This window comes from Protopterus annectens, chromosome 1.part1 (assembly GCF_019279795.1).
Source record: "Protopterus annectens isolate FY-2018-M chromosome 1.part1, PAN1.0, whole genome shotgun sequence".
Lineage (NCBI taxonomy): Eukaryota > Metazoa > Chordata > Ceratodontiformes > Protopteridae > Protopterus > Protopterus annectens.
Window position 1 is genome coordinate 3,696,033 of NC_056726.1, and position 20,025 is coordinate 3,716,057.

General features: G+C 37.1%; 1 protein-coding gene across 1 annotated transcript in view; it reads right to left on the minus strand.

Annotated features, from left to right (window-relative positions):
• The window catches only part of MBOAT2 (membrane bound O-acyltransferase domain containing 2), a 2,181,512-nt gene that overhangs the window by 279,019 nt on the left and 1,882,468 nt on the right, over positions 1-20,025 (minus strand). Inside the window, exon 9 of the mRNA XM_044073271.1 lies at positions 8,684-8,787. Within this exon, the coding sequence (XP_043929206.1) occupies positions 8,684-8,787 (104 nt within the window). The remainder of the gene's footprint in view (positions 1-8,683; positions 8,788-20,025) is intronic.

The following is a 20,025-nucleotide window of genomic DNA, read 5'->3' on the forward strand; positions in this document are numbered from 1 at the left end:
ACTTAGGAGGTGCTGCACCTAGCAGGATAAAAGCACTCTCAAACTAAACAAACAACTCAGAGGATAAATAAAGTCTACCAAACCTAGATTTGAGGTAAATTTGTCCTAAACTGAGGACAACCACAAGACATTCTTTAGCTATGTCAACAACCTGAAAGGCAATACACAATTGTGTGCAGAGTTCATTGTAAATGGATCCACCTATACTAAGCCAGAAGATATAGCAAACCTACTGGCCAACAAATTCAGCTCCAACTTTACCTTTCTCTCCCCATCAATATTTTCTCAGGAAATACCATTAAATATAACTCCCCCTACCACTAGGGAACAGGTTCTTAATACTCTATCTCTAAGGCCATGAAAACTGCATCAATGGGTCCAGGCAATATCCTGCCTTCTAAATAGCATGAAACATGATCTATCAGATCTATCAGGCCCTCTGGAATTGTTATTTAACTGTAGCCTCCAAACAGGCTTCATACCTCACGAATGGAGAACAGCAACAGTCATCTCTCTGCACAAAGGTGGGCCATATACACACTCTGAAAAGTACAGACTGATAAGTCTCACTGGTCTCGTATGCAAAGCCATGGAAAGAATTATCATGGAAATAATCATTAATGACATAGGAAATGTCCAGACACTGGATCCAACCTAATTTGGTTTTATCAAGGACAGGTCATGTCTACTCAACTTAGACTTCTTTGAAAAGGTCACCAAAGCAATGAACGAGGGCAAAAATGGATCACACTGCCTATTTTGACCTGGCCAAGGCATTTGACACCATACTTGACTTGGACATTGTTGACAAACTTAAGGTGTTCCCGTCTAGACTTTACTGCCTCTTGCCAGATGACCGCCTGTAGGCCACCTGTAAGCCACTCTAAGTGAAAGGGCATCTCACAGCCAAACAGGTAACTCAGTAGGACACTTAGCTAACCACATATGGGGTAATCCAAGGGTTCACTGGCGAGGTACTGATGTAAACTCATTTCTCCCTCTCCCTCCCCTTCCACCCACTCACCTTAGGCCCACCCAGCTTGGCCTCCCATGGGGTTTCATTATTTTATTTTCTCTGTCATTGACTTTATGTTTCTTTTATCTATTTTGCCAAACTCCCTAGTCATATTATATTGCAGTTTTAGGTGTATACCTTTTCTTCCTAGCAACAGCTTTCTGGGTAAGACTCCCCCTGTCCACTTGGTTTTCTTTGAACACGTAGACCCCACCAACCTAGTTTCCGAATATTCTGGTATTATTTTGAATTATTTTCTCAGCAGGAACCTTTCACTACATGGGGCCAACATTCAATGTGGAGATGCTCCAGGAGAGATCTTTTCCACTCTCAGTGTGTTTCCCCAGTTTTACTCTTATGATAAAGGTAACAGTGACTGACGGCCTGGTTTTGTCAACTTGTCTCGACATGCTACTCAAAGTGAATGGCCAACTTCCTCCTCGTGGCCCCCCATATTTAAGGTGGAATGAGGCTCACTTCCTTGGACAATAACCAAAAGGCTTCACTTGCCAGCTAAGGTTGGAAGCCTCAGGCCCTCCTCATTCTGACTCCCCATTCTATCCTCTCATTCAGACCACAGCAGAATCTGTGTAATCACTCCATAACACCATTATTAAGATCCAGACTCCCTAGACATATATTTTTATTTTATAAATGTGTATTTTTTCAAAAACCATTTGCTTTCTAGATTCACCACATTAGAAACCCACCTCCTTCATAGGGTGGGCACCCGTTCACTCTAGGTGACACCCTCAAATCCCTAGACCATGTGGGCAACTCTTTGTTCCTCCAGCTGACAGACCCAGCATGCAGTGTAAATCATTTAAATTTTTATATTCAACCCCACTAGCTCTCTATTCCTTAATTCTACCATCAGCTTAGGCTTGTTTCAATGCCCACCCCTAGTCGCTATGTCCAACAACTAGCTAGGCAGTTTTTGATTATTATTTTTCCCTCCAAGGTTGTTTAACCAGACTGTAAGTTATTGTATGCTTTAAAATGAGACTCCTATAGCTGGCTGCTAATGTATTCACTTTCATGGCCAATGGCATTGGAAGGCCTCTATTCCCTATGACATGAAGGCAGATTTTAACACAGCTTTAGATCCAGCACTCCTTTTAAGCAGTAAAACGCAGCACAACCACTGCTCCAGGGACCATGCAGATAGCTCATCGTTTGTTCTTTAATACCAGGCAACCTTAGCAGGCCCCTTACAGTACTCTAGACACAACGGTCCTTAAAGATTAGAATTTTAAGCAGCAGCTAAAGCTCCCTTGTCACCCATTCCCCTTTTAATAACTAAGTGGAGTCACAAGAAGAAATCCTATAACAAATCCAGGAGGTCTCCTTTGCACTTTCCTTTGCCTCGCACCACTTGATTCTCAGTTTTTATTATTATATTTGTTTTTCGTTATTCATTCTTAATTAACTTTTTTGAATTTAAGTTCCTAAATAGCAATGGTTTGATAGGGCTTGGAGGTTTTATTTTGAGGAGTAATCACTGGTACTCCGCTGGAACTTAGTTCCTCACCCGGAAAGGCAGTCCTTTCAGCAGGTCCGCCAGGGTGGATAATCTTTCCACTCAGCCCCCTGGTCCCTATCATGATCACTCATCCACACAGTCCCTACCATTCACTATAATACCACTTCAGAACGGATCCCTTTAGCAGGTACAGGAATTACACCCACATTGTTTTGGATCACAAGATGAACTTTTAATTTTAAATTTGTAGGGATCCCGAAAGTGCAGCACATCTTAGGTATGCTCACATTTAATATCTGACTGCCATGGATTTAATTAAATATGTAAAAATCATACGACATTTTTATGGAGATGTAACAATACATGGCAACCTAATATGATTAATTGAAAAGAATGTTAAAACCAAAACACACCTCTCTGTTAAAAAACAAGAGCAAACCAATAAATTAGTCCAATGCAGCTCCAAGTAATGGCCAGTTAAAAACTCCAGCGCAAATACGAACAGGCTAAAAAAAACTTTTTATTCAAGTGACAAAATAAAATAAAATAAAATATATTGTAGCATGAACCACTTAGTGCTTTCACCTGAAAACAAATCAGGCATCATCAGACACCTCTCTGTTACTCCACCCACGTGCACACCAGGACAGGCCTCCCACGACATCACAGGCATCCTCTATAAAAGTTTTACTCTTCTCTTATCCAGCCCCTCTGCTCAGTGGGAGGTCCATACATGATACACGCCTACATTTTTTATAATAAATTCAGAGCTGTAACCACCTTTCTTCAGTTATCTAAGCAGTGCTCATTTGCTAATAAAGACTGAAAAGGATTGAGGACTGTGGTCTATTTTATTTAATTCTAATAATTGCATTGTAAAGTACCAATGGCTGAGTTGAACAGGTTTGACTTTTTGATTTACCCTCATGAGGTCTATCTTCACAGGATCTCTCTGTTTCAGCATAACCGTCAAGAATTTAGAGAGGAAGAGGTTCCCGACTAACTCAAGGAGCCAACTAACCATATACATCCTCCTACCTGCGAGTACTGTCCAGTTTTCATTAGTTGGTCGACAGTGACAAGGGTCACTAGGGCATCTTTACTCCCTAAGACCAAAGGACTGAGCGCAGGCAGATACCCTTCTTCATAAACTTGAAAGGTTAGGAATAAACCATTATGTAACCCAGTGGATGGCCAGCTGGCTCACAGACAGGACATAGGAAGTTAGAATTGGGGAGTCCACCTCTACAAAGATCCCAGTCACAAGTGGAGTTCCGTAGAGATCAGTCCTGGTGCTCTTTTTTGGCATTTACCTCTCTGAAGTCAAGGCCAATATCAATAGCCTCTGGCTGACTAAATTTGCAGATGATTGCAAATTAGGAGCTATCATTGAATTGTCCACTGACACAAATGTTCTCTAGGTAGGGCTGACAAAAGCAAAAACTGGTGCCAGAGCCACAGACTAAAACTAAATGCCAAGAAATGTGAAATAGTATCCTTTGGGAAGTCATCCACCCGATAACTTATAATATTGACAACACGCCCCTAAGAACTGATCCAGTAGTCAGAGACCTGGGGACACACACAGACAGTAATCTAGCCTTTGACCATCATGTGTCTACAGAAGTGAGAAAATCATTCTATGTTGTGCAACTTATAAACAGAGGTATGACATCTAAGTCCAAGGAAGTCATTGTTCCACTGTATTTGGCATTCATCAGTCTGGAATAGTTCTTTATCAATATCATTGTGTACACTGCCCCCTTTGGTATGTGCTTAACCAGACATATCCAGCAACTGGAATGCCCCCAGAGGTTTATCACTAAAAGAATGCAGGGCATTAATAACATGTCCTATGCAGATCACCTCAAAGCCATATCCCAATATTCTGTCTCTAAGAGGCTGTTGAGAAGAGATCTAAGCTGGCATACAAGACATTGTCAGATCCCACTCAGTGGGCATCCTACATATCTGCAAAACAAACAGCACCAGAATTACCCATTCTAAAGATTTAAACCTTGCCTGTGATATAAATAGGACCCGCTGGAGTCACAGGTATCTATCCCAGAGACTACCTTCTCCAGAACAGGTTCCCTGCCATGTGAAGCAGAGTTCCACCCCAACCCGATTTAAGTGTAACTTGGACAATTGGATGGGGAACAGGAAATTCATTCCTGACTTGGCACCTATGTCTCTAATGGACACAGGCAGCCTGTAAATGCTTCACTTCCCAGGCCCTTTCTTGTAAATGTTTCACTTCCCAAGCCCCTGCTTACACTTATCAAGGATACCAGAACTTGTCAGAGATTTGGGATGCATGGCTAGGCTTGAAAAGGCCCTTGTATTTGTTAGCCTAGTAAACACCTATGAACCTGTACTGTCTATGTGCATACCCATATCCCTGACCACTGGGTTGACTCTTAGGGGCATATTATCAACATGGTAATTAGCCGGGAAGGTTGACTTCCCAAAGGGTACAATTATGCATTTCTTAGCATTGAGTTTAAGACCATGGCTATGGCACCATTTGTTAGTCTGCAGGAGAGTCGATGATAACCCCCATTTTGCAATCATCTGCAGACTTAGTCAGCCATAAATCTTCAGCATTTGCTTCCACTTCAGAAAAATAGATGCCAAAAAGGAGCAGGCCCAGTACTGAGCCCAGGGGGACTGAATTACTGACTGGCTTCTTGGTAGAGGTGGCCTTATGTATTTTGATCTCCTGGGTCCTATTAGTGAGCCAGTTGGCTATCCAGTGGATGATAAAAGGGTTTATACCTAATTTAGTGAGCTTGTCTATAACGCCTGAGTGGATTATTGTATCAAAAGACTTAGCCAGGTCGAGTAAGCAGTGTGCACAGTCTTGTCCTCATCCGCTGCTTCAGTGACATGCTCTAAGATGTTCCCCAGATTTAATAGGCATGACCTTCCTTTAAAAAAGCCAAACTGTGATGGGTCCAGTGTTTGCAGGTTATCCATGCCCTCATTTATCATGTCCATGATGATTCTTTCCATGGCCTTACATATGAGGCTGGTCAGACTCATAGGCCTGTAGTTATCTGAATCAGTGGTTAGATCTGTTTGTGCAAGGAAATGACTATAGCTATCTTCCATTTCTTAGGCACAAAACCTGACTATAGGCTCCATTTGAAAAGTGATTCAAGTGAATCAGACAGGTCATGTTTTATGCTATTTAGTACGCATCCTGGGATGCTGTCAGGGCCAATTGATACAGTATTTTTGGCCTTGGAAAGTGCATTCAAAACCTGTTCTTTAATAACGGTTGTGGGGGATTGTGGTATGTGGTATTTCCTTTAGACTATCTGAGGTGAATTTGAGTTGAACCTGTCAGCCAAAAGGTTGTCAATGGCCTCTGGTTCAGTATGGGTAGTGCCGTTTACAATAAGTTCTGCACATTATTGTGTATTTCCATTGATGTTATTCCAAACATATCTGCAAAAAGCTTTGTGGTGGTCCTTTACCGAAGAAGCTATTTTTTCTTCAAATTTAGCCTTTGAAGTGTTAGTTGATCCTCATAGCTGCCTGTTTAGACTGGTCGGGGGGGGGGGTGTTAGTATGTTGGGCTTTGTTTTTCCTATGCTTGGCTAAGATTTGTTTTTCTTTTGTTGTATAACCAAATGATATTTTGATTCCACCAGGGTGGCTTGTCTTTTGAGCATGTCTTATTCTTAATATGAATGGGCACAGCTCGCTCTGTACAGCTATCAGTATGTCTGTACAGGGATTTTGTAAACAGCTCAGCATATGCTATTGTGTTTATTAGGTTTGGGGAAACTTGGAATTTAACCAAGGTGTCGCATATGAGAGCAAGGTTAGCTTTGGAATAGTTTTTTGGTTTCTCTGAGTCTCTGGATTTAATTTTTATTTCAAACAATACTGCCTTATGGCCAGATCTGATGAGCAAGGGCAATACATTGGGTGAGGAACATTGCTCCTCCATGTCTGTGAGTACAAGGTCAAGGATGTTTGTACCCCTGGTAGGAGAATGGGCTCAACTGTTACAGGATGTTGATATTAATGAAATTTAGGAATCGCTGGGCTTGTGTATTAGAAGTGATGTGGGATTTCCAATCTACAGAGTGGCAGTTGGCATCCCCCATGAAGATCGTATTGGGTTGAATGGTAAGCAGCTGTAGTACATTGAGATAAGTAGTATGGGTTTCCTAGGACATGGAGGGAGACCTATAGGGTGCGAGGATATGGTAAGAAACCCTGTTTATGGTGAGTTGCAACTATATGAGTGCCAGTGGGTGATAAACTTGTTAACTAGTTTGGATGTAAGATTGTTTTTAATCTAGACTGGGACTCCTCCACCTTTAGTTCCCTCCTGTGCAGCAGCTGGTCTAAAGATGTGAAAGGCATTATAACCTTGCACTGCTGGGGTACTCTCAATGACTTTAAACCATGTTTCTGTTACTACACAGATATCTACACTCTCCAGGGAGAGGAAGGCTTGCAGGGAGTGGAGTTTCTTGTTAAGAGTTCTAGCATTGAGCAGTACCATCTTCAGATATTCCTTCAAAGGTTTAGTTAAGTCAGGAGGTTGATCAGTTTGGCATTGCCTAAAAAAAGCAATATGGATCTGGAATAGTTCTTTATCAATATCCGAAAGCCTAGAGGGGAAAAGTGCAGACCATCCTTGGCAAAGCAGTGTGGTCTGTCAACCATGTCCTCCCACACTGTTAGATATTGTAACCCCCACCAGACTGACACCAGAAGCTAAGTCAATTGTTAAAAATCAATAATTTTCTGTTGGTAATATGGTATCATCCTTGGAGAAGGTGGTATGCTGCTCAGTGCTAGGATCATACCTTCCTGAGACACATAATCAGCAAGCTCGATCATGTCTCACTTCATGTAGCCAAAGGTAAGTCTCAGGTCATTAACACCCACATGGACTATGACAGAATCATACTGGTACCTGTGGTTTAACGACCTGAGTGCCTGTCTGACTTGACAGATCCTAGCCACGGCAGCTAACCATGACTTTCTCCTTACTCACTCAGGTGAGGGGGACATCGGTGTGTCTCACTACAGAATCACCAATAACCAGGAAATCTGGCTGTGCATTTGTTTGCCTTAAGGGCTTAACAGTAGAGGCATGGATACAGTGTTACTATGTTTAGCTATGTGTGGTGTTTTAACAGAGTGTTTATGTGATGGCTGATTTTTTTGATTGTGCTGTGGAGGAGGTTTTAATGTTTTAGGAAGGTTACCTGTAAATGCCTCAGCATAAGTAGTTTTATGTGCAGGGTCATTACCCTGTGCAGCAGGTTTGGTGCAAGTGTCACTGACAACCTGTATAGGATTAGTTTTGGTTGTATGACAGAGTTTTGCCTCCAACATTAAAATGTATTTACACATCGTGTTTTTTTAATAAGTGGGTTGTCAGTGCACATGAGGCAATTGCTCCAATGCTTCAGAATACCCATCTCAACCAGACTAACCACAAAGAGAGTTGAGAAATGCATATCCATGGCTGTTGATCTACTAGGGAGGAATGAGGGAAATTTAAATATCGAACAGGTCAATAACACAAGGATGCAGGATGCTGGAGCCAGACTCAATTTAGATGAACTAAAGTCAAAAAAAGCTTGGAACAACCAGTATATTATACTGTCAGCATAAATGCACTGTGGGTGCATTCCGATTTAGAGGTTAGGCCACAAAGTAGGTGACACCAAGTTCAAATATTAAATACAGTCTGTCTTTGACTATTCCGACAAACAAAACACTGGCTCTTGAAATAGAAGTTACTGGATTATCAACAATAAATCATGCTCTACATAAAATATTTTTATTGTCTCCTCTTCTTTATACAGTCCTTGAAGAACACTTGCTATACATTATCAGTTTTCTGATAGCTGTTGACAGAAATATAACACCATAAAACTGCCAGTCCTGCAAAGTGAGCAGATTAACTGCTCACAGTTCTCATTCTGTCTGCACTACTTCTACATTTGTTTGCACCCACCTCCTGTGTTTAAGAGCTGCAAAATATCAGTTACTATTAACTTCATTTAACAGTGGGATAAGCAAGCTAATTATAGCAACATTTTATTAATCCACGAAGGTTAACTATAAGATGACACTGTTTTCTGTTATGCGCTGTATAATTATTGTTCTTTTGAAATATACACTATCAGTGGAGCATGTTTACTTACCTCTATCTTTAAAATTCTCAGGTTGGATATCAGGTCCCATTGTGCTTGTCCATGTTTGTCATAACCATTGAAGCCGAAGCCTGCTGCATTGTTTATCGCATCAGCTGTTCAAGAGGAGAATACAAGGAATTACATTTTGTGAAATGTACTTCTTGTTAAATGCAACAACAGAAAATAGAAAACAAAAGAGGCTAAATAAAGTATGTACTTAAGAAGTAGGTTCAAAAGGAAACTTCTACAACCAAAGCTGTCATAATTCTGAAAGAGGGATGGAATACTCTGTGAAAGCCTGGTAGAAAAGAGAGAGGGAGAGAGGGATAGAATTTGACATTAGTAGGGCAAAACTGCTTTGCAGACAAGTGTGACACAATCATTGGCCGCTATTAGTACAGATAGTTATTCTGATAATCTAAAATGTAGGCGAGATTTTGAAAAAAATATTAGCAATGGATGCAATTTCATTACACCAATTATTGTTTATTTAAGCAATAACCCATGGATGGGTGTGGGTAATGCTGGATTTACCCATGGTTGGTGTGTTTTGGTCACGAGGGTGAAGCCCAAATGACCAAACAAAGACAACCGTTGGTAAATCCAGCATTGCCCACACCCAGCCGTGGGTTATTTCTATTATACAATGACATTATTTAAGAAAAAAATACTTACTTTTCTTAAATAATGTCATTGTATAATGGCTCCTTGCTACCCTTCTACAGGTATCCTGGGGCATTTCTGGTGTGCTGCACATGCGTAAGGGTCGTGTTTCCATGCTTACACAGCACATCAGTGTTGTGTAGAGGCAGCAACAGAGAAAGGAAGATCTCCATTGCTTTTTTAAGTATCTCGCTATGTTAAACACGTTTAACATAAAGAGATTAAAGCAACGGAGATCTTCCTTTCTCCATTACTACCTCTGGACAAGAAAAAAAAAATCAGGGAATATACTAAAGGAAAAAGTTCATGAGACCGGACCTTTTTTCGTTAGTATATAATAGGATTTACAACAGGTAAGCTGGTTGGGGTGGCCAGTCAGCGTGCTTGTTTTTGAATGTTTAGGGCCAGTCATTGTACCGTCACTCTTCTATCCCCATGTTCAACACTTGTGCCCTTTTACCATGTTTCTCTTGCTCATCCCACAAAAACAGCTTCTACTTTTTTTATGATCCAGTGTACAAGAAAGACCCAGTGAACAAGACTAGACAGTGTAAGTACAGCCATAATGCTGAATGTTGAATAAAAGTACTCCCTTCCACTGGTTGTAAATGATTCTCAGATATCAATAGTACAGTGCTTGGCATTTACATAAGTGGCCCAAACATGCAACATTCCCAGTAAGAGTAATCAAGCTACTAGAACAAGCAAAGCCAAAACACAATGTAGTGAACCGTTCTGTTTTTCACATAGCAGCATTCTCCTTTACTTTCCATGCCACAAAAAGGACTGCTCCCAAGAAGAAACATTTTTAAAATGTATGTTGACAATTCAGCTTATTAAGATGTGTGCAATATTCATAGCTGAAAATTCTAGAAAACTGACAAAAAGCTCACTAAAGAGCTTTTTCACAGCATGTTAATAAAAAGTTCTGCAGTTATTTGCCAAACAGATATGACAGGTAATAAGATATTATGGTGGAGTTTATAACCATTAGCACCTCAGCTGCAGAGTACTGAATAACCTGTTTACGTATTAGATAAAATTATGAATACACATTTCATTAAGACATCAGGATAGCCAACCAATGTGTGCTGGCATGGAACATGGCACAAGCCTGCATTCTCTGCTACCTGGTTCAATACTGGACTGTGCTTAAAGTGGCAGGTGAGGTGGAAGGACTGGAATGGTCTGAGTCCGCTGCCCTCATCATAACTAGCAAATACAGCTTTTACAGAGACATACTAGTGCAAAGTTGGTACATCTGGACAGTCCCTAACACCCCAGTGACATTAACAGCAGATGGATCTATGCCAGTGAAAGACTAGTTACATTTTTAATTTATATATAGACAGCTGCCAAACATCAACAAGCTTTAGGAAGAATACCTCTTGTTCTATTCCCTTACTTTAGTCTCCCATACCCTACAATCTGTAAAGTACCAATAGCAAAAATGCCCTGAGATAAACTTGAAATGCTTTGGGAAAAAACTGTGTCCCATATCAAATAAGTAAATGTATCAGTTCATCATTATTTAATATGCAACTAAAGGTGACCATCCACTACATACCAATATATACATACACACAAATATTTCAAAAGCATGGGTATTAATGCCCTTCTAACCTGCCAATATACCAAAACACTTGTTCCCATAAGTATCTAGGCTGTTCTTAATATATATACTAGTGCTTCCTTTAATGTAGTTTGATAGTCTGTTCCAGGCATCAACTGGTCTCTCAGAGAACCAATTAGTACACTTCTCATTCCTATAAAATCTTCTACATGGGTTGTCTGATGATTCTCTAGTATTTTTGATAATCTCAAGCATTCCCAGAGACAGTTGTCTCTAAATACACTATATACTTGAATAAGATCTCCTCTTAAACATCTATAAGAGGCACTGTACAAGTTCAGATATTTTAGTCCTTCATAACTTAAATGTTCACATCCACGGATGCTCTTGGTATATTCCCACTGTAGTCTTTCAAGTTTACCCATGCTTGTGTTCTTATAAGGTTTATGTTGTCATTCCATACTCAAGTTTGGGTCTAATGTAATTAATAAATAATGACTTTATCATTTCTAATTTCCTAGACTTTATACATCTTTTTTATACAATCTATAGTTCTATAACTATCATTAACCAATTGGTTGATATTATTAGAAAAAAACTCAAAGTTGGATCTAGCCATTTACCCAAGTCCTTAAATGAATCTAGAGTTTCAATTATTGTGTGCTGTATTAAATATTCACCTGTCAGTTGATGTCCCCCAAATCTCATATGCTTAGTTTCTGATGTATTTATCAACATATTATTCTCTGGTGTCCAAATGGTCAATTTAGTCAAGTTCTTTTGCAGACATGCCCTATCTGTAACACATGTAATCAGTTTATTCAATTTCAGGTCATCTGCATATAGACAGTAGAACACCTCAGAGGAAAAGTTAGATGTGAAAGATACAATTTAAACAAGTAAGGGCCTTAGGCCAGAGCCGTATAGGACATCCTGTCTGTAATCAAGATTCCACCTGTCCAATTGCTGTATGATACTTGCCATGTCCTACTTATAAGCCATGCAGCTATCCATCTTATCAAGAGTAAATCAATACCAAGTTGGAATTTATCGATCAGTGTTTTGTGTATGACCCTGTCAAATGCTGAAGTTAAATCTATGTACATCATAGCAGAATGTTTCATTCATAGCTGTTATTATATTGTTATAGCTCATAATGTTAAAAGTGGTAACAGATCTATTTTCAGCATGTGCATGGAGTGTGGCGATTCCGCTCAGATATTCAGAAAATGACAAATCAGTTAATTAATTAATTAATTTATTTATTGACATTTGATTACAGGGAAAGTCCTCAGTGGAGGCCTGGGGAAAAAGGCTCAAAATTATTGCAAAGCATATTAAGAACAATAATTATACAATCTTCGAAAATAAAACAAAAATGTCTGCAGTTCAAATAATTATTAGAAATTAGACATAATATAAAAACATTGGTTGCGAACTGATACAAGGTATATGAGCATCATTTAATATTTAGATAAATTTTAGCCATTTTGTAAAGAAATTAAATGTAAGTTAGTCTAATACAAAACAAGAATTGCAAGATGAAGTGAGATGAACAACAAGCTTATAATATATTTAGAGAAAAAAATCATAAAAGAGAATTAGCAGTAAGAAAGTAAGGGAAAAAGAGAGAGCAAGGAGGTATAAGGAATGAAAAGGTACTTTTAAAGATGGGATAGAGGGTATAGATCTGATGGATAGAGGTAAGGAGTTACAGGCCTTAGCAATCTTGTACAAATACAGACAGTGCCCAGCAGATTTGCTGGGTCTATAGACAAACAGGGTTTTTTGGTCACTGAATCACAGTGACCAACTAGGAACATAGTTGGGTAGAATGCTTTTTACTGCTGGACAGGCAGATGGATGCTGGATAATTTTATAGGTGGTAGGTTATGTATATGTTAGTTGATGTGGCATTTCTAACCAATTTAGACTTTTCAGTGCTATACTTCCTTATAGGTTCATAGGTTGATAGAGTAGTATTAGGCTAACTGCCCTTGTGGGCCATTTTAAACCTAGACAATTACCCCACGTGAGAATCGAACCTTGTGTCTGTAAGGTAAACACCTTAACCATTATGCCAACCTCCCATCCTACCCTCAGGTCACTTTATAAGTGAAAGCAATCACTTTATATCCAGAACAAAGCAATTAACAAAGAGATGCAAGTAAAATAGGTTGTCATTTCCTAAGACTAAATAACGGGGGCATACAGTATAGTCTGCTGGTCAAGCAAATGGGGGAAGTGCCTAACTTAGTAAGAGGTCCTTAGAGTGCAAAGACTATTTCATAGGGAATTTCAATTACAGAGCAGGCATGTATTTAACTGATTAAAGTTAATACACAGCAAGTTTTGTCATTATAAATATGCTTACATTAAACAATGACAAAACTCTCAGTAAGCTTGTAGGTGCAGTGCCTTGTGGCAGAGCTCCTGCCATATCAAGGTCACATATAGAGAATGTAAGCTATTAAACAATGACAATATTCTCAGTAAGCTTGTAGGCGTATAGCCTTGTGGCAGACCTCCTGCAATATCGACGTCAGATGTAGTGACCACAGGCTCTGCTCTATGAAGGAAGACTGTGACTGCATGCTATAGTGGTGCAAAACTCAACCTTAACAAATTTTAAGCATTCCCTGCTTATGTTGTTATGTTGAGGTCTCCAGCCAGGCAGTAAAATCTGACTGTACGGACCAGCAAAGACAGTGGCAGAATAAAAAATTTGTTCCAGCGTACTATCCATACAAATAAAGTATCCCTTCATCTAATAAACTTAGGAAGTAGTTAGAATAACAGGATGTATTCACCTGCATTTTCTCTGAAGGATACAAACTCTGAAACTCAAATGTATGTTACTATTCAGTGACTTCAATCCTCCATGATTTTTCTGAAAACCATGGACTTTATGAGGAACAGACCAAATAAATGAGGCAAAAATCTGGGCATTTTGCAAAAATTTGGACAGTTTAAACACATGGAAAGTTGAGTGTAAACAATGGACTGTGTATGTTTTTTTATTGAATATCTTTTTATTGAGTATTTTTCTTATATAAAATGCAAAATAGAAATAACAGGTCATAAAACATATGAAACAGTCAATGTTACATAGTGCTTAACATTTAGCAAGTTATTTAAACTAGGTATTACACATTTCTACTACAGAAATATAAACAAGCTAAGATTACACTTTGGATTACTATGAAGCTATGCTATGTTATGTCATAGTCAGAACACTGTTATATTATAACAGTTCACTAGTACATTCAGGTTACAAATGAGAGTATGACTGGAGGCACAACACCAACCTACCTAGTGTTAACAGTCTACTTTACTATACTCTATATACATATGTACAAGGATGTTACCTTAGCTAGTGGTGTTAGTACTCTCATCTCAGAGTTGTGTTTACTATCTATGTGTAATTAACATTGTTTGCCATTTATGATAAAATATCAATTGATGCTTTGCAGTAGTTCTGATAATATGTTTGGTTCTTTTGGCTTTTTGTATAAAGCTTCTTAGTCAAAATATGTTTTTTGGCCATGTTCTTGTATTCTGACCAGGGTAGTTTGGATCTGTCCAACCAGTTTTTTGCTATATAAAATTTTAATAAGGTGTGTTATTGTGATGTGTTTGGAGAAACTATTATTCTTACTTTTGAATATATGCAGTATTGTTGTCTGCCAGGACAAAGTGAATTTTGAAAAACCCGATTTCTCTAAAGTCTTAGTGAGCACCATAGTTTGTAAACTGTTTTGCAGCTCCAGAATATATGGAGGATGTCAGTCTCTTTATTAGGGCAAAAAGGTCAATAAGGTGACTTAGATGGATTTAATTTGTTAAGGAGTACAGGTGTATGATAAGGGTGACTTGGATTGAATTTGTTAAGGTGTACAGGTGTATGATATGCATTATTGAAGCTCATGATCTGGGTGTAAATTAAATTTTTATATGGCATCAGTTTCATAGTATTTCTAATAGCTAATTCCTTCTGATTGTCTGATTTGATACTACCTTTTCCTTCCCAGAACTTTGAAAACAGTATTGTATTTTGATATTTAATTTTTACTATTAATTTATATGTATTTCAGATCATTTTTCTTTTTTGTGTAAAAGCAATTTTTGGATTTGTTGCGTTAGTTTGATATCTAGCTCATTTACAATGATATCTTTGGTTATAGTACTAAGTATAGGATTTGTTTAATTATCACCTTATAATTATTGCTTGCTGTAATTAGGTTCTTGATGTTTTCCAATGAGAGGTTTTGTAGTTGGTAGAAGTCCCATACTGTATAGTTTTTTTATTAATGGGTATTTATCCAGGTTTACTATAGAGTTTGGTAGTTTTATTTATTTATTATTTATTTATCTATTTGCATTTGTTGACCGGGAGAGTCCACTGGGTCATGGTGAGCTGTTTTCAGTGGAGGCCCAGGGAGAAAAGCTCCACAAGAATTTACATTAATGATAACAGCAGTAAATAAGAGACTTATCAGGGTTGTTATGAATTGGTTGTAGAAGAATAATAGTGTCTTTTAGATTTATTGATATCAGTAATTTCTTGAAAATTTCAGATTTATTAATTAAAAACTGGGTGAATATTTGTAGTCTTGAGAGTTTCTTGATTAATGAAGGGAATCATTTTTGGGTTCATTTTAGATGTTTTGGTGGATTAATTTAATCCATAATGGGCACTATTCATTACCTATTGGGTCGTAGTTAGCTATTTGCATGATGCGACTAGCATTAATAATTTCATGGTACAGTTGAAAATCAGGAAGGCTTAGACATCCTTTTTCTTTTGGGGGTATTAATTTATTATACCTAATTCTTGTACTTTTTGGGTACCATATAAATTTTGCCAGTCAAACTTTTATCTTGTTGAAAAAGGTCACTGGAATTTTCATGAAAGTGGCATTTAAATGGTATAGGAGCTTAAGCAGTATGTTCATTTTGACAATTGAGGCTTTTGATAACATAGAGAGTTTAGGCTTTTCCCATTTGTTAATGTTACCCACTATATTTATCCAAGTTTTAGTTATGTTATTAGTGAACATACCTGATTGTGTATGGCTGAAAATTATACCTAAGTATTTCAGAGTATATTGTACTTTAACATTAGTCTCTGGAAAATAAAATTCCTTATGTCCCAGGGGGTTGATTGGAAATATAATTGACTCATTGGGATTGATTGCATAATTTGATACTAGAGAAAACGTATCAATGGACGATAAGATTTTATTTAAATCAGTGTTGGGATACTGAAGTACATATTGAGATCATCTGCAAAAGCTGTGTATTTTATTTGGGGTTTAGATACTGAAATAAAGTGATGATATGTTCTCTGAGTGATTAGTAGTAATAATGTTTCTATATAGAAATTGAACAGATTTGGTGAGAGTGGGCATCCTGGTCGGGTGCCATTAATAATTTGTATTGGGTTAGATGTTTTTTTTGTTTATATAAAGAGTTGTAGTTGCTTTACAGTATAGCATTTTGATCATTTTTATGTATTCTTTTGGGAAACCAAACTGAAAAAGTATAAAGAGGTGGAATTTTTGATTGACTCTATCAAATGCTTTTGTTGCATCCACTGATAAAGTGTATTTGTCCCTGACACATAGGTGGGATAGGGCATCTATGGTTAATGTGTTGTCCCATACTTGTCTATGACTCATAAAGCCTAGCTGTTCAGGTGCAATTATTACTGGAGCTACTTTCTGTATCCTGTGTGCTAAAATTATTGAAAACATCTTTAAGTCTATATTTATCAGAGCTATGGGTCTATAGTTGTTAAGATTTGTGGAATCTGTATTGGGTTTTGAGATAAGTATTGTTTTAGAGTTGTTCAGATACAGGTCTGATATTCCAACTTCTGTTATAAAGTTGTAAAGTTTTAAAAGTATTGGTGTTAATTGTTGCTTAAAATGTTTGTAGAATTCTGCCACGTAGCCATCAGGGCCTGGAGCTTTCCCACGTTTTAGCCTTTCAATAGCCTTTTTTACTTCCTCTACTGTTAATGAACTTTTGAGACTATTAGATTGTGATTCATTAATCTGAGGGAATTCTAAGTTATCTGCAAAGGTTTGGAACATGTTGTCATGTATATGATCATGTGGACTGTAAATGGTTTGGAATATTTCTTCAAAAGCCCCTATTATTTCATTATCTGAGCTATAGGTTTTGTCTTTATATTTTATTTCTTGTATTTTACATGTAGGGTTCCTGACATTTATAAGTCTTGCTAACATTTTGGAAGGGATCTGAGCTCATTCTGCATATTTGTGTATCTTGGTTCTGAAAATGTATATTGTTGCGTTATGATCTCGTTTAATTGTTTTTGTATACTTGCCATTTGTTTCTTGAGAATAGCAGTGTGATTTCTTTGTAGTGCTAGTTCGATTTCTTAGCTTACCTTCTATGTTGCTTATATTTTCCCTTTTTTGCTTTTTGTAAAATGATGCTTTTTGAATAAGGGTACCCCTAGCCGTGGCTTTAAAGGCTGCACATTGAATATCCAGAAGAGTACAATTTTTTCAAGGTTTTCATTTAATTGAATTAGAGAGTTTACAGGTTCTTGCTCCACTTCTTTAGCTTTCAGCAGGTTTGAGTTTAAAGACCAGTTTGAAGTACTGAGGGTGGTATTTCCAGTTTTAGTTTGTGTTACTGTTATATATTTTTTTGAGTGATCTGACAATGATCTGGGTCCTGAGTTATACTGTACTTCATACATAGCAATGCTTTGAGAAATTAGAAAGATGTCAATTCTTGACCAGGTCTTATGGTATGGGGTGAAGTATGCGTATCTGTTACTTAGACTGTCTGTGTTGTTAAGTTCAAAGGGGTCTATTAGGTTGAAGTCTTCAATTAATCTGACAGAAAAGTTGTGGCTTGAGGCAACTGAGTATTATTTTTATTTGATCTATCTTTGGTTGGATTTATTGTTATGTTCCAATCTCCACCAATTATGAACAAATAATTATATATTAGTTATATATTTCAATTAGAAAATCCAGCTGATAGTTGCAAGGGCCATATGCATTACAGAGTAATAAACATTTTTTGTATGCTGGGAGCGAGCAAGTGAAACAACACCATCTACCTTTTGTATCAATACTATGTTTATAGATGTTTCCTTTAAAAAATTTCTTAACTGTTATAGCTGTCCCTCTTGATGAGGTACTGTCCCCTGCTGCTATTATTTGTTGAATCCATTTAGTGTTTTTTTCTGTGTCCTTGTCCTATTGTTCCACAGTCATATGAGTTTCCTGCAAGATGGTTATATCTGACTTTGATTTGTGTATGAGATGCATAATCAGCCTTTTCTTTTTAATGTCTTGTAAGCCATTTATATTCCATGAGGCTATGTGAATCATCTTAGTTAATAATTAATTTGAAAGCCCTGTAACTGAGTTATCTGTGAGTGCTATAATGGGAGTCATTGGCAAAGCATTGTGAATAGTGATTGATGTGTGTTGAGAAATACTAACATGAGAAGAGTTACACCAAAAACTCGGCAGTTCGGTTACAATAAAGGCTGTCTTCCGAAAACCAAAAAATCCGTTTCACCAAGAATCACATCCAAAATCTGCAGAATCAAAACTCTTTATTAACTGACAACAAGAAATGGATTTAGCGCTTTCATCTCCACACTGGATACCTCATCAGAATCAATTCTTAGCACTTCTTTCATTTCTTTTATACACAACCACTTAAAAACAATTACAAACAATTGAACTTAATAAGAATCAATCAAGTAATCAATCAGGTAATGTGACAGAACATAACAATATCATTGGCTGGCCATGTTGGTTCTCTTGAAACACCATAAACAGTAAGTCTTTCTTTTAAAGCTGGAAGAGACATAGAAATATGTGTGAAATGTAAAATGTATTATAATATTTTGTTTTTTATATGCATATAGATATAGATATCAATACATATAAATGTCAATACATATAAATATATGCATTAGTGATGTTATGCAATACCTGAACCACATGTATTCAACGTTGGAAATATTTGCATATAATAGTGTGTGAGTGTAAGTAGGTGAGTATATAGATGTTGTGGATGTATTGATACTCCATTCCATGTATGCCACACACTTCTTTGTTTTCATATGTCGTAAAATAAATTCATTATAAATATACAGGTATAAATAGACATAACAAATACATATAAAATATAAATAAAATATTCGTATATACGGTTTAATATAAGTATAAATATAAATATGAATATAATTATGGATATGAATTGATAATATAATAATATATAAATAAATATATTCACAATTGTTTACTTCTGTGAATATATATAAATATATAAAAATATAAAAAGTCTATATAGTAAGAATCATGTAAAAATATATATTCAAATACCAAAAACCATCCTTTTACGTAAATTGTAAATAAAATATATTTATGTTGTGTATTTAGTATAAAACACTCCTTTTATAAAAACTCATAGGAATTGATAAAAACTGATAAAAAAACAGAGGTAGAAAGAGTATAACATGAGAAGAGTTGATGACATAACGCTCTTTCAGAAATTCCCTAGTGCCTATCCACTTCCCACTGCCCTCTGAAAGAGAAGGATTAAACCAGTAGGCAAGTAATATATACATCTTCCTAACATTGAAACTAAAAATATATACACTTTTAACTATCTTACAATAATTATTACGCATTCCAAAGAACATCACGACATTGCTGGGTAACCGCCACCCACCAGCAACTTAAGTTGTGAGTAACATAGGTGTTGCTAACCCAATTAGGTATTGGGGTACATTATAGCTTGCAATGATCATATTTCAGCATAATATAAACCTTGTAATACGTTCTAAGTGAATAGTTGTGTTCTTTTATCATAAATCTTCTTTTAAGTAGCTAGAAATTATAGGAATTAGAGGACATCTTAGTATAACAATGAACTCCGTTACTATAGAACGTAATAGACAATATGGTATGAACATGTTATATACTTCCATTCTTACAATCACCCTATACAAGCAGATAACATGTAACACCACTATGTGCTTCATATTAAAATGCAACTAGTACATCATATTATTTCATGACCATCTATAATGCTCTGACTGCTATGAGAG